Source organism: Dermatophagoides farinae, chromosome 3 (genome assembly GCF_024713945.1).
Source record: "Dermatophagoides farinae isolate YC_2012a chromosome 3, ASM2471394v1, whole genome shotgun sequence".
In the NCBI taxonomy this organism is placed as follows: domain Eukaryota; kingdom Metazoa; phylum Arthropoda; class Arachnida; order Sarcoptiformes; family Pyroglyphidae; genus Dermatophagoides; species Dermatophagoides farinae.
The window spans coordinates 1,003,309-1,017,826 of record NC_134679.1 but is presented as its reverse complement, the minus strand read 5'-3'; the positions used below and the strand labels follow the sequence as shown (position 1 = coordinate 1,017,826).

Sequence of the window (14,518 nt, the reverse complement as noted above, 5' to 3'; positions counted from 1 at the left end):
GTTGATCGTTTCGGAGTCGCCGTCATCATCATCATCAACATCGTCGTCGTTTTCGGTTGTCGCCAAATGGAAAAAAAACTGGCTTGCGCGCCACAAAAAAAATCGGGATTTTCTTTTGGAGTGATGAGAATTTTTTTCCCATTTTTTCCCATTTTTTTTGTTAGATTTGTTGCAACCAATACGAAATGGGGAAAAAAAAGTTAAAGTAATGGAATTTTTACTATGGTGCAATATTTGAAATGGTTCAATCCGTCTGTTTATGATTATCTGTGCCCGTTATACGGAATATGCTACCATAGATTCTTGTGGCTTGATTCTTCTATATTCTATGTTAATGATGATGATGATGGTTCGTATATAGCAAGCCATAATGCGGCGGCCATTGTTCCGGAATTGTTCCAGTTGGAATTGATAAATGTGAATATTGCACCGATATGCGGAAATAATGAACTTTTTGGTTCTTCTTCTTTTTCTTTTTTTTAATTTTCAAATGAATGATGAAACAATGATAATAAAAACAAAAAAAAATTCAAATAAAAAAAACAAAACAAAAACAAAACGACAAAAAAAATCATTCAGACATAATATAAATGGTAAGAAAAATCACTAAACCAGATATTGAAAATATTGTCGATATGTTTAATGAACCAATGAATAGAATAGCGCCAGCACTATTACAAAGATCGCCTTTACAAAAACACATATAAAATGTTTTACGGCTATTGCTTAAAAATGTTTTCGAACAACGTTCTTTACCATCACTTGGTGGACGTAATAGACACATTCTTTCTGTGGCCATTATATGTGGACCTTCATTTTCATCTTCAATGGATTTACCACACCAACCAGATGCACATGGTTGTAATTCCACTGGACTAGATCCATATATGCCATCAAATGTTGTTGCATTATATTCAAATGGATCTTTACCTAAATTGGTGGTAGCGGAAAAAAAATGGAAATCATTTAATCAAATGATTTATGTACAATTACAAATACACTTACAATCACCAAGATTACCACGTGAACGACATGCAAAACAACGTTTTCTTGTTGATGATGATTGATGTATCAATGCAAATAGAATAATGAACAAAAGTAGAAAAATTTTTCGAAAATCAATGAATTTTATCATTTTGCTAATGATGTTGTTGATGATGATGATGATGATGATTTTTTTTAAACACTTAAATGAAAACGATTAACATATTCTTCAGATCATAATCATTCTACATCATAATCTGATGAAGAAAAAAAAAGATTCATTTGGGTTTGTTGTTGTTGTTGTCGTTGTAGTTGTTGTTGATATTCACTCAAATTATTTAACTCATTTCATAAATATAGAACAAGATGATGATAATGATGATGATGATGGTGGTGGTGGTGGTGGTGGCAGTGGTGATCAAGTTGATGGAATCAAGTTTTTTTTCAAGTCAAAAAAAATTGGGCCAAAAATCATACACAGGGAGAGAGAGAGAGAGAGATTTGAACCAAGTAGAGAAAAAAGTGACAGAGAGAGACAGCCAAATAGATTCTCTTTGAAAGATGAGAGAGAAATAGAAAAAAAGCAACAGGTGTAAGATGATCTTTTTTGATTTTTGAATAAAATGGTGATGATGATGACGATGATGAAAAAAAAAAATCTTGTTTTTCGGGAAATTTAACAGGAAAGTTTTTTTTCCATTCGAATGTTTGTGTTTCTCTGCCTCCTCCTCTAGCCCGCCACCAACTTTTTCTTTCAAATAAAATACAGCCATCTATTGATGATAAAATTAATATAGAGAACAAAAAAAAACAATCGGATAACCGTAATAATGTTATTATTATCCGGTTATTCACATTTGGGTATATTAACCTTGTGGATTAGAACAACAACAACAACAATGGAATCTGGATTGACCAGATCAACAACAACAACAACAATAAAATTCAAAATTTTTTTTTCGAGGACAGAAAAATAAAAAGAAAATGGCCAAATCTTTTGAATAATATGATGAACTTCATTAAAATCATATAATCCATTTTCAATTGAATATATAGAAAAACAAAAATAATGCCGTTAATGGCAATGAGAGAAAATCATCATCATCATGTCCATGTCTGTTGATAGTTGTTGTTGTTGTTGTTGATCAACCCACACAATGTGTGTTTGTGTGTGTCGGTGTTTTTTTTTTTTTTTTTTTTTTTTGCATGCAACACAAAAAAAAACAAACAGACAAAAGAACATGACATTAAACCAGTATAACACATACACACACACGAACACAAACATAGGATGTGTGAGAAATATTATATGATCATCATTGAATATTGAAAATAAAATGTACCAAAAATGGACATTTGTTCTTTTGTTTGTTATTAATTTACAAAAATTTCAATTTGAGCATTATTCATTTGATGATTGTTGTAGCTGATGTTCATATATATATATTTTTCAATCAAATCTTCATCATCATCATCATTGTTGATCTCTTTGCTGTTTGAAAATCTGTGTTAATCAATTGATCTGAAGAAACAAAAAATAAATAAATAAATAAATCTTGACATGATTCATAAATTTTCATCATTTAATTGGTCGATGTCTTTCATCACCACCACCACCAACAACATGATCATTTCGATAATTTTTCTAGTCATAATGATTATGGTCAGTATTCCGATGTGATGAAGTGTTTGTTGAATTTCATTTTTTTATGATTAATAGCCAATTACATTTTTGGATGCTGATCCTGAAATATTACCACCAATGAATCTATCAACATTTCGAGATTCACCATTATTGCGAAGTAGAAAACGTATTTCGGATATAAATACTGCTGCTGCCGCCGCTGCTGGTCGCGGTGGTGGTGGTGGTGGTGGTATGGCCATTCCATTATCACCATTACCGATTGAACAAAATCATGATTTCATTACGGATCGTGTAAGCAGTAAGTTTTTTCCATTTATCGATAATGATGATTGTTCAGTGGTTTTTTTTCAAATGTTTTTCATTCAATAACAAAACAAAACAAAACCAAAACCAAAAAGTGAACTTGGAATGTCGACCAAAATCAATGTTAATGTCAATGAATTTTTCTGAACCATTTCGTGGTGTTGTAAGTGTTGGCAAAAGTACATTTGGTACATATGAACAAAATCAAGAATGTGCATTACGTGGTGATGGTCGACGAACATATTCGTTGCAAATATTTCATAATCGATGTCTGACACGATTCGATGTAAGTTTTTCTTCTTTTTTGTTTTTGTTTGTTTGTTTGTTTGTTTATACTTGTCTAATATTCTGTCTTTTTTCTTGTTGTAGAAAAAACATGGCCAATTCATCAATACATTGTTTGTACGTTATCATCCAACATTAGAAACCGGTGGTGATTATTCCAAAACATTAATCTGTAAATTTGGTCTTGTCGATTTTAGTGTCAATTAAAATTCAATGTGTATTTGATAATTAGGAATAATCAATTTTCATTAATGGTGATTAATTTAATTTAATTTGAAGAATTTTTTTCACACAATTTTTATATTGACTAACAAAAATTTCGAATTATGATTCAGGAATTGAATAATGAAAAAAAAAAATTCGAAATCGATTCGTACGCCATCTGTGGACCAGCGATGGAAAATTTGATTCATTTACATTCGAATTTTTTTTTTCTTTTGTTTTGAATTTTTGATATTTAAATGAATATAATTTCAACGAAAAAAAAAATAATTAATTGTATCCAAAGTGTTTTTTCTGTTTCTTCCTATTGGAATCTTTGTATACCACTAAATACTACTCTCTATATTCCTACTACAAAGTTTTATTTTAATAAATAAATCGAATGGGCTGCGCTAATACTAAAAGTAGTGAGTTGTTTTTCTGTTGTTCACCAAGTATTAAATAATGATATAATAATAATAATTTTATTTATTTATCTATTTATTTCATCATATCAACAATTAGCAAAAAAATCAGAAAAATCGAAAAAAAAGGATAATGTACAGCAAATTTTAATAACAAAACAGATTCCACAATCAACAATTGCACCGATATCAAATGTTGATTCAAAATATTGTTCGAAAATTATACAGCCACCAAATTTAGCAATGCAAAAACAGATACTTATACCTGGTAGTGCAATGGTATTGGCAAGCCAAATACAACCATCACAATTTGATTCAAAATTTAGTTCAAAATTTAATTCAAGTGATGTTTCAGTAATGTCTGCATTAAGCTCACAAGGTGGTGGTAGTTCAGTATTGGGTAGTCAATTAAATCCAAGTGATTTTCAATCATCTGCATTGGGTGGCCAATCATCATTTGGTGGTGGTAGTAGTGCAACAAGCTCATTCGCTTCATCAGCATCATCAGCATCATCAACACCATTTTCGGCAATGTCCGATTTTGGTGGATCATCATTTGCTGGTGGTTCAAATGCCTATTCATCAATGGCTGGTGGTAGTCAAGCTTATTCTAGTTTTGCTGGCCAAGGAAAAAATAGTAGCGTTGTTTCTTCCGGTGTTAGTAAACCTGGTGATGGTACTAGCTATTTTTCCGGTGTAACTTCGTTAGCAGTTGATCCAACATCAAAATTAGGTGGTGAATCAAAAGCAACATCTGGTGATCCGAAAATAAATGTTACCGTTACAATATCAAAAGCTCCACAACAACAACAACATCCACCAGCAGAAGCCCCTAATGGTAATTTACAAAAACTTTATACACCAAGTCAAATCTTTACGAAATTTTTGGATGAAAACAAACAACAATCACAAACACATCCACAAACATCAACAACAGTAAAGCAGCTACCAACGACGACAGCAACAACAACATCCACCAGCAATACTTTTACAAAGCAACCGGTAGCAAAATTTTCTAAAGTTTAAGAGAAAAAAAGAGAGTAAGAAAAGAAGAAGAAGAAGAAAAAGTGAATCAATCATTTTCATTTTCCTTCTCATTGTTTTGATTATGTTTTTCTTTTATTTCTTCCATTAAGAGGAGAGGAGGAGGATGAAAGAAAAAAAATTAAATTTAGAAAAAATTAATTTGAATAAAAAAAAAATTTTTTTTTTGGAAAAACCAATAACTAATGAATGAGAAATGGTCATTTGTGTTTTCAAATGGATCAAAGTTCACAACGGAAACTAATGATTTGACCGATTATCTACTAATGAGGCTATATTTGGTTACATCCTGGAAAAAAAACTGGATGACATACAATCATCAAATGAGAAATGAAAACAAAATAGATTTCCTGTAAAAATAAAAAAATGCCAATATATCACGCACACACAAACATACGGTAACTGCAATTCAATAATGCGTTTAGCCTTGATAATGTGTGCATATGATGAGTGACATCCTCATCATCATCAACTAATTATCAATAATCATTATGTGGTTCGAGATTATTACCATTAACAATTGCAATTTTTGTCTGGATTTTCATCCATAAAATTCACATTAATCATCTAATTGTCGTCTTATGCAGAAAAAAAAATTTTCTATTTTGTCGGTCGTTATTATGTTGAATTTTTTTTTTTTTTTTTTGTTTCTTCGTAATCGGCTTATACAATATTTATAGTAGAAAAAAAAATTTCCAAAACAAAAATCAATGATCATGATGAATTTTTAGTCTCTTGTTCGATTGTTTTTGTTTGATAAACACATACACATTGAGAATGATGATGGTTTTAAAACAAAATAGAAAAAATTTCAAATTATTAATGATGATTATTATTCGATTCTTGTTTTTGATGACAATTTTTCATCATTATCATGTCTATGCTCATGATTTCGATGATGGCTTTGATGATCCAAATGTACCATATTCAATATCATTACCCGAACATCATTTGATTATTGAAGAAGATGAAATAAAAACGATTGAAAAACGTGATTTTTTCATTAATGATGATCGAATGAATTCTCGTTCAAATTTCAATCAATTTGTTGAAAATGATTATCGTCATGGTGGTGGTGGTGGTGGTGGTGGTAACAAATTCAGTGGTGGTAAAAACAATCGCAATGGTAACAACAACAACAAAAACAACAACAATAGAAACAATGATCGTAATGTTTTCGATAGTGATGAACGTAATAATCGTAATAATAATAGAGGTAAGTTTTATTTGTTCGAAAAAATTTTTGAAAAAAAAAGATTATTCCACACAAACAGAATACAGATATTGTCGAATACGTTATGGAATTCCTAGTGTTTGTCGGCCACGTGGATTATGTCATTATCAATATGGTGATGTTCGTTATTCATCAAAAGAATCTTGTCAAACATCTGTAAATGGAAAAAATGTTGGAGGTGTTTGTTGTTCATTAGATGTTGATTATACAACAAATTCTCGTGATAGTATGTCGGATCCATTTTTATTTATTTAAATTATAATTTAATCATAAAAATGTTTATTCGCCATTAGAAATACCGTATCGATTAAAGGAGCCAAGAAAAACGAACGAAGAACCGATTCGAATATCTCGTGATCAATTTCTACAGGCAATCAAACAAGCTGATGCTGATGTAGCCAGATATTTAGTGTTGGAAGAAGTTTTCACTGGTGAATTAGGTCAAGTACAGGTAGCATTCACACCGGCATCCTTTCTACAAATGATGTTTGGTCCAGCTGATCAAAATCAACAGCTATCAAATCTATGGGGATTTCGTGCATTGCAACTTACCCGTGCATTAGGTGAAAATCTAAATCTTTCTCCTAAACAATTGCGTGATGGATTATCATTGATATCGATGCGTGGTACACCATATGAACAATATTGTCTGCAAAAACCTGAATGTGATCCAAATTATCCATATCGAACTATCGATGGTAGTTGTAATAATCTCCGTAATCCATCATGGGGACAATCAATGACACAATTTAATCGGCTATTACCACCAGAATATAGTGATGGTATTAGTGAATTTAGAGTTTCAGTGAATGGTCAGCCATTACCACCACCACGTATTATTTCACTCGAAGTATGTTGTTGTCTTCAATTTCAATTGTAATTTTTTTCATAATTTTTTTTAATTGAAAGATTTTTGAAAAATCCGACGAAGATGATGCTGATTTTTCGAATCGTTGGAACGTAATGTTTATGCAATGGGGACAATTTGTAGATCATGATATTTCACTTGCTGCTTCAACTCGTGGTAAGTTTTTCTCTCTTTTTTGTTCAATCAAATTTTTCTATCTAAAATACACGTCTCTCTCTGTGTGTGTGTGTATTCAAGCATTCAATTTGAATAATTTTCCATCATAAATCAGAGAGAAAACATGCAACATTAAACACAATAGAAAGAGAAATGTGTCTTCGATTCAAATTTTTTTTTTTTTGAATTCAACAAAAAAATCATATTAAATGTAACATGATTCTATTGTGTCGAATATTGAGCCATGAAGATGAAAAACCGTTTTTACTTTTAGGTTCAATGTTCCATAAGTTTTATGACAATGACGATGATGATGAAAATGATCCATTTTCATAGTTCCAAAAAAATAACCATAATTTTAATATGGTTTCTCTTTTTGCCAAACTAGATAGATAGATAGTTTGAATTTTTTTTTTCGCTCTATGGTAATGATGATTGTATAAACAAATTGAATTCGAAACGATTCTATTTGCATTTTTCACCGTGTCCTATTTCTTTCTTTCTTTTTTTTTTTTGATAGAATGAAATGAGAGATGGACCAAAATGTCCAGCTTTTTCTCGAATTCAATTATATCATCATAGGAAATTTAATTTTCTTTTTTTTTCTTTACTCTTGAATAGCTTCGAATGGACAAGGTTTACTATGCTGTAATCGTACAAATGCACAAGGTCCATTGATGCATCCAGCTTGTCGCCCGATATTTCTACCAGAAGAAGATCCATTCTATAGCCGTTTTGATCGTCACTGTAGTAATTTTGTTCGTAGTGCTGTTGGTCCGAAAAATTCTTGCAATCTTGGTTTGTTTCAATTATAAATAGCTGAAAATTTATTACAAATTTCAATTATGATTTTTTTTCTATTCATCATTTTTGATAGGATATCGTGAACAAACAAACGTGGTCACTTCATTTCTTGATGCATCAATGGTTTATGGAAATGATTTAAATCGTTCACGTTTGGTACGATCATTTCGTGATGGTCTTTTAAAAACCGAACAAATCAATGGTAATGAATGGTTACCATTTGATACGATGAACAATTCTTTAGCATGTGCTGTACGTAAAAGACATGGTAATAATCGTTGTGTATTTGCTGGTGATGTACGTGTCAATCAACAATTTGGTATCACATTATTACAATTGATGTTTCTAAGGTAAATTTTGTTTTTCATTTTTGCTTTTTAAATTGATCTTTTTTTCATCGATGTAATATAGAGAACATAATCGTTTAGCGAAATTATTGGCCAAATTGAATCCATATTGGGATGATGAAATCATCTATCAAGAAGCACGAAAAATCGTTTCGGCCGAAATTCAACATATAACGTATAATGAATTTTTACCTGATGCATTAGGTCGTAATGTAATACGTCATTATGGGCTGTCATTACAACCAAATGGTCATTCTTTAGAATATGATCCAAATCTTAATCCATCCATTTTAAATGAATTTGGTACTGCTGCATATCGTTGGCATACATTGGTACAAAAATATTATCATATGATTACTGGCAGGAATAACCCTGTACGACGTTTTGAAATGAATCGAATATTTAATAATCCAACATTTCTTTATCCACGTGATGCATCGGATCAAGCAATACGTGGTATTGTGAAACGTCCAACTGAACGTTTTGATTGTGCTTTTACTGAAGATGTAAGTCCAATGTTAATTAGTTATCAATTATTAATGAACATTGATATTTTTCATACATTAGATTAAAAATTTATTATTTGCACAACAACAAGAAACGAGAGATGATGATAATCAACGTGTTGGTATGGATCTCGTTTCTATAGATATTCAACGTGGTCGTGATCATGGTATGCCTACTTATAATCAAATACGTCGACTTTGTGGCCTGCAACCAGTAAAAAATTTTCGTCAATTAAAATCTATTCTTAGTGATGATGATGATTGGGAACATTTATCTCGAGTTTATTCGTATGTTTTTATTCAACTTTTATTTGATAAAATGTCAATGTTATTGATTCATTGTGTTTTTTTTTTTTTTTGTTTAGTCACGTGGATGATATCGATTTCTGGGTAGCTGGAAATCTTGAAAAACCATTACAAGAAGGTATACTTGGACCAACATTTAGCTGTATTGTTGGTGAACAATTTCGTCGGCTTAAATGTAAGTGATATATATGAAAAAACAATGACAACAACAACAATCATCATTATCGACACATACTCACACTCGCAAACAATTGTCTATGGCCAAATATGCGTAAAATTATTCCAAATGTTTTTTCAATGAATTGATGAACTGTTTTTTTGGCCACATTCTTGAAGCAAAAAAAAAAATCGATAAATCTCCGTAATAGTCAAACAACGACAGCAAAATATGATTGGAATGATGATGAGCAATGATATTGGAGTGTGTGTGTGTGTCTGAGAACTACTTTTTCTTACATCATTAGCTCAATTTTCTTCGTTTTTTATTTCGACAATTCTTTTGTCATCTTTCTTTATCGATATTTTGTCTTTTTTTTTGTTTGGTTCACATCATTCTAATATTTTTTTTCTCTCTATCTTTTTTTTATATCATTGGGCTGAAATTCAATGGATTTTTTTTTGTTTTTTGTTTTCTTTGGTTATTGGATCAAAAATCATAAGACGGTGATCGATTTTGGTATGAGAATGGACAAATGAAACATTCATTTAATGATGGTAAGTTTTTGTTCCATTATTATTCTCATGTTTTTTTTATTCATTTATCTTTTTCTATTTCCACACACACACACACATTCCAGAACAACTAACTGAATTACGTAAAGTAACATTAGCCGGAATTATTTGCCATAATTCGAATCATATAAATCGTGTACAACCATTAGCGATGGTCACTATATCAAAACAGTTGAGTTTTTGTTTTTTTTTTTTGTTTTTTTTTTTTACTCACTCACAGATGTCCAAATTGTGATGGTTTAATCATACAATATTATTAATGAGAATCATCATTGATTTAAATCTTAATTTGCCCTCAAACGATGATCATTAATGATTCTTGGTTTTTTTTTGAATTCGTTCATTTTAGAAATCCGGAATTGGATTGTTCATTGATTCCACAAATGGATCTATCACCATGGAAAACAGTTAAACCAAATACTGATAATAATGGCGGTAGTAATTCTAGACCAGATAATGGAAATAACCGTGACTACAATGTACGACGACGACCAAAACAACAAAAACAAAATGGATGGAAAAATCAAAATCATCGTAATCGTTTGAATGGACAATTACGATCTAATGATAATGATGATCATAATGTTTTTGTTGTTGTGCCAAATGTTAAACGAATTTATCATCATCATTCATATCGTCCTTATGATTTCCATGATTATCATCGAAACATACCATATCCATTCAATACTGTTATTCGTCAAAATTATGAATAATAATAATGAAAAAAAAAATTAAATTAAATCATGCCCATAAAACCTTTGCATATCTAATATTTCGAAATGTATATATATTCCATTTGGGAATCACGATAATGGAAAACAGCAACCGGATATTGTTGTTGTTGTTGTTGTTGTTATGAATCCCTTTTTCATTTTAGTCTATAGATTACTATAATAGTCTCCAGAGAAGAGAGATCGAAATATTCGAATTAGAGAAGAAAATTTCTGGAGAAATATTTTCTTCATTGTATATGTGAAGAGAGAAAAGAGACAAAAAAACAAACAAACAAACAAACAAACTAAAATAGTTCAAAACACAAAAACGAAAACAAGAGAGGGAAATTTTTGATTGTTTTGCATTTCATTGAATTGAATTGAAAAAAAACAAGCACAACAAAATTTCATTTCCAGGAAAGAATCTTGAATGATAATAACAAACAACATTGATTCCCAAGAGTCAAATCAACATTTTCATTTCAGACGTGAATCCTTTTATTTTTTGTTTTTTTGAAATTCAAGATTTTTTATTTGCCTCGATGATGATGATGATGATGATGAAATTTGTTATTTCAGCCAGGTTAATTTTCCAAGTTAATCATAAATAAGGTATGTGTAAAATTTATAGTGAAAAAAAAACCAAATCGAATTATTTTTTTCTGTTTTGTTTTCTGGAATCAAAAAAAAAAAAATCACATCTTTACCATTGGATTATAATTATCATTGATTTTGAATTGATTTGAATCAAATGGAAAGCTACCATCATCGATAATCAATCAATTGATTTTCATTATTATCATTGTGTGACATGAAATGATTTTTTTTTTCATTTTCATGCAATCAACAGATTGATTGATGAAATGATGATTTATTTGATTGCTGATTGATTGCAATTAATATGTGTGTTGTTGTTGTTGTTGTTGTTGTTGTGGTGGTGGTGGTGGTAGCCAGTGTAAAAACCAAAATGATGATCATCATTACGATATATATCGATATTTTTTTTTATCAACACAACATGTATGTCTGTTCCGTGATCATTTGTTTTTTATTTTGTTGAAAAAAAAATTAGGCCAATATATTGATGAAGAAAAAATATATGAGCATTACTGCTGCTGCTGCTGCTGCTGTTTGTTTCTATGCTGAATTTCTAAATTTTTTTTTCTCTTCATTTTTTTTTCTTTCCAGTTTGTTTTTTTTCTCTCTCTCTCTCTCTCTTGCTTGAAATACTTGAAATCGATCATCATCATACAATTAATCGTATAAAACAATGGAACTTGCTGATTTAAATCAAAATTTTGTTGGTACCAAGGCGCGAAGTTCATCATTTTCATTTGTTTATTCTATACGTATTGGTATTGTTGGTTATGGAAAACTTGGCCAATATCTTGTTGAACAAATAATAAATGATGGACAAAAATATCGTCTTGATTTAGCATTCATTTGGAATCGAACGGCATTGAGTGAAGAAACACGTTCAAAAATATTGATACGTTGTCCATTAGTGAAATTTTTGGAAGCAGTAAATCAAATTAATGAAATTGATTTGGTCGATCTAATTGTGGAAGTATGTCATCCGGAAATTGTTAAACAATATGCTGAACTTTTTCTGGATAAAGCTGATTTTTTGGTAAGTTTTTTTTTTGTTTTGCTATTGTTTCTTTTTATTTATATAACAAACAAAAAAAAATACAAAAACAAAAGATTGGCTCACCATCAGCATTAGCTGATCAGGAATTTTCACAAAAATTGACAACTAAATTGGCCACATGTCATCATCGTATGTTTGTAGCACGTGGTGCATTATGGGGTGCAAATGACATTCAAATGATGGCCAGACGTAATCGTCTTCAGGTATGTTTGTGTAATTGCTATCGGTCGATTGACTAATTTCTTTTTCGTTTTTTTTTGTTTTATATGATTCCCTGTGATAGACTGTAGAGATAAGGATGGGATTCCATCCACGTTCATTACGATTACAGGATGCTAAACTTCGTGAATTGAATGATGAATTAATAAAACAGGATTCGTTGAACAATAATAATAATGATAATAACAATGCTTCACCACCACCACCACGATCGATAGTTTTATATGAAGGTCCAGCTCGTGAATTATGTCATATTGCACCAAATAATTCCAATACGGTTGCTACAGCTGCATTATTGGGTGTTGGTTTCGATCATACAATTGGGAAATTAATTTCCGATACAAGGTATTTTTGTTTGAATAATTTTTTTTCTCTCTAAATAAATGTCTCTAATTGAACAAATATATATATAGTTTATGTGATTTTCATCGAATCGAAATAATCGTACGAGGAAAACCAACCATCGATGATAAACAATTTCAAGTGGAATTAAATCGACAAAGCCCAACACATAGTGCACATAATGTAAGCAGTCTGCATACATTTGAAAGTTTCTGGCATAGTATATTACATTGTACCGGAAGTTTTATACGTGCCAATAATCTGGAAATACAAGTCTGTTGATTTTTTTTTTATAAAACTGAATCTCAATGAATGAATAAATAATAATAAACATATCTACTTCTTTTGCCAATGAGAATGGAAAGAGAATTTAAATGAAAAAAATAAAATGAAATTAAAATGATTCATTTTGTTTGTTTCGTGTAAAATGTTTTCACAACTCAACTGGACAATATGTTGAGTGTGAATGATTAAATGTTCATCAATCACCCGATGATGATGTTGATGATGATGATGATGGTAATAGAAAAGTGGTTAAAACACCCGGTAAACTATACGATTACCACCAGAAACATGGAATTTTTTCTTCTGAAACAGAGAAAAAAAATCGATTACGAAAATTGTAATAGAGAAAAGAAAAACTTTCAAAATATTCTCTCTGTGTGTGTGTGTGTGTAGTTATTTTCCTTTGAATGAATTGATTGAACTTTTTTTTTCTTCTGATTATTTTTCATGTTTGAAAAGAATTCACTTTTTTTCCATATTGAACACACACACAATAGAATGGATGACTGATGATGATGATGATGATTTTTACAACGAAAAAAAAATCATAATAAAATCGGTAATATACAAGAATTGTCGATTTATTTGGCTGGTGTTTATACAATGGCAAAAAAAATGAATGAATGAATGAATGAATTTCCTCGTCTGAAAATGAACTTTCAATTCAAATAATGTGCGCCGGTGTATGTATAATATTTGTGAATAATTTTCCTCAAACAGAATTCAATGATGATGATGATGATGATGATGATAATCAAAATTCCAATCACATGATCAGAAAATAAAATCAATATATATACTTTCAATGAATCAATCACTATCGCGATCGAATCAAAATTCAATTAATCATTCAATCAATTAATGGCAAAACGAATGAATGAATGAGAATGAATAACGAGAATCAATCATCAAATGGTTGCCATCAAACAACAAAAGATTCGAATTTTATGTTAATATATATCCAGATGATGATCTAGAGATATATTCTAGGAAAAATTTTTTGGCAAAAAAAAAATTCCTGAGAATTTTTTTCTTGTTGTTTTTAGCAAAAGCAGAAAAAAAATCTCAAATCTTGAAACAAAAACAAACAAACAAAAAAAATGTCACATCTGTGTATACTGTCTTCAAGACAGAAGACAGTATAAAAAAAAAACTTGACACTTTATGCTATAGCACACGCAAAAACTAATACACCCATGGTCATCATCATCATCATCGTCATCATCATCAAAATATTTACTACAACTGAAAATGAATATAAACTTGGTCTTATGGTAAAGTTTATTTGTGTGTGTGTGAAAAGAAGCGTTTTTGATCTAAAGAAGTGTTGTTGTTTGTTGAAAGCACACACGCATCAAAGAGCAATTCTTCATCATCATCTTGATTCTTTGAATTGAACTTTCATCCAAAAACAAACCAACAAAAAAAAACACCATCATCATCCAAGAATGAAAGACATTAATTAATC

The 14,518-nt window shown here is 30.3% G+C and overlaps 6 protein-coding genes across 8 annotated transcripts in view; 4 read left to right on the top strand and 2 right to left on the bottom strand.

The window, feature by feature from the left end:
* Positions 1–14,518, bottom strand: part of Mlc1 (Myosin light chain alkali) — a 95,115-nt gene that overhangs the window by 47,888 nt on the left and 32,709 nt on the right. The gene's annotated exons all lie outside the window — the stretch shown is intronic.
* LOC124498214 (UPAR/Ly6 domain-containing protein rtv) lies at positions 46–2,103 on the bottom strand. Its single transcript, XM_075729126.1, has 3 exons — positions 1,856–2,103; positions 1,006–1,757; positions 46–930 (listed from the first exon to the last, which is right to left on the bottom strand). The coding sequence occupies exons 2-3, from the start codon at positions 1,133–1,135 to the stop codon at positions 572–574; spliced, it is 489 nt and encodes a 162-aa protein (XP_075585241.1). The 5' UTR covers positions 1,136–1,757; positions 1,856–2,103; the 3' UTR covers positions 46–571.
* Positions 2,269–3,459, top strand: LOC124498213 (uncharacterized). The gene is made up of 4 exons (XM_047061936.2): positions 2,269–2,647; positions 2,705–2,927; positions 3,028–3,218; positions 3,302–3,459. The coding sequence occupies exons 1-4, from the start codon at positions 2,546–2,548 to the stop codon at positions 3,422–3,424; spliced, it is 639 nt and encodes a 212-aa protein (XP_046917892.2). The 5' UTR covers positions 2,269–2,545; the 3' UTR covers positions 3,425–3,459.
* LOC142597375 (uncharacterized) lies at positions 3,464–4,971 on the top strand. Of its 2 annotated transcripts, none has more exons than XM_075729124.1 (2): positions 3,464–3,843; positions 3,944–4,971. In XM_075729124.1, the coding sequence occupies exons 1-2, from the start codon at positions 3,822–3,824 to the stop codon at positions 4,867–4,869; spliced, it is 948 nt and encodes a 315-aa protein (XP_075585239.1). In that variant the 5' UTR covers positions 3,464–3,821; the 3' UTR covers positions 4,870–4,971. The 2 variants fall into 2 exon arrangements, with proteins under 2 accessions (XP_075585239.1, XP_075585238.1); XM_075729123.1 differs by having other exon boundaries at positions 3,466–3,846; positions 3,944–4,969.
* Positions 5,631–10,595, top strand: LOC124498203 (peroxidase). Its single transcript, XM_047061924.2, has 12 exons — positions 5,631–6,103; positions 6,162–6,347; positions 6,415–6,971; positions 7,031–7,145; positions 7,767–7,943; positions 8,023–8,299; positions 8,361–8,802; positions 8,864–9,090; positions 9,168–9,283; positions 9,769–9,822; positions 9,906–10,011; positions 10,190–10,595. Exons 1-12 carry the CDS (start codon positions 5,665–5,667, stop codon positions 10,551–10,553), a joined length of 3,060 nt encoding a protein of 1,019 aa, XP_046917880.2. The 5' UTR covers positions 5,631–5,664; the 3' UTR covers positions 10,554–10,595.
* LOC124498158 (aspartate dehydrogenase domain-containing protein) lies at positions 10,889–13,121 on the top strand. 2 transcript variants are annotated; one of them, XM_075729648.1, is made up of 5 exons: positions 10,889–11,165; positions 11,742–12,183; positions 12,258–12,407; positions 12,488–12,768; positions 12,837–13,121. In XM_075729648.1, the coding sequence occupies exons 2-5, from the start codon at positions 11,824–11,826 to the stop codon at positions 13,045–13,047; spliced, it is 1,002 nt and encodes a 333-aa protein (XP_075585763.1). In that variant the 5' UTR covers positions 10,889–11,165; positions 11,742–11,823; the 3' UTR covers positions 13,048–13,121. The 2 variants fall into 2 exon arrangements, with proteins under 2 accessions (XP_075585763.1, XP_046917828.2); XM_047061872.2 differs by lacking the exon at positions 10,889–11,165 and having other exon boundaries at positions 11,577–12,183.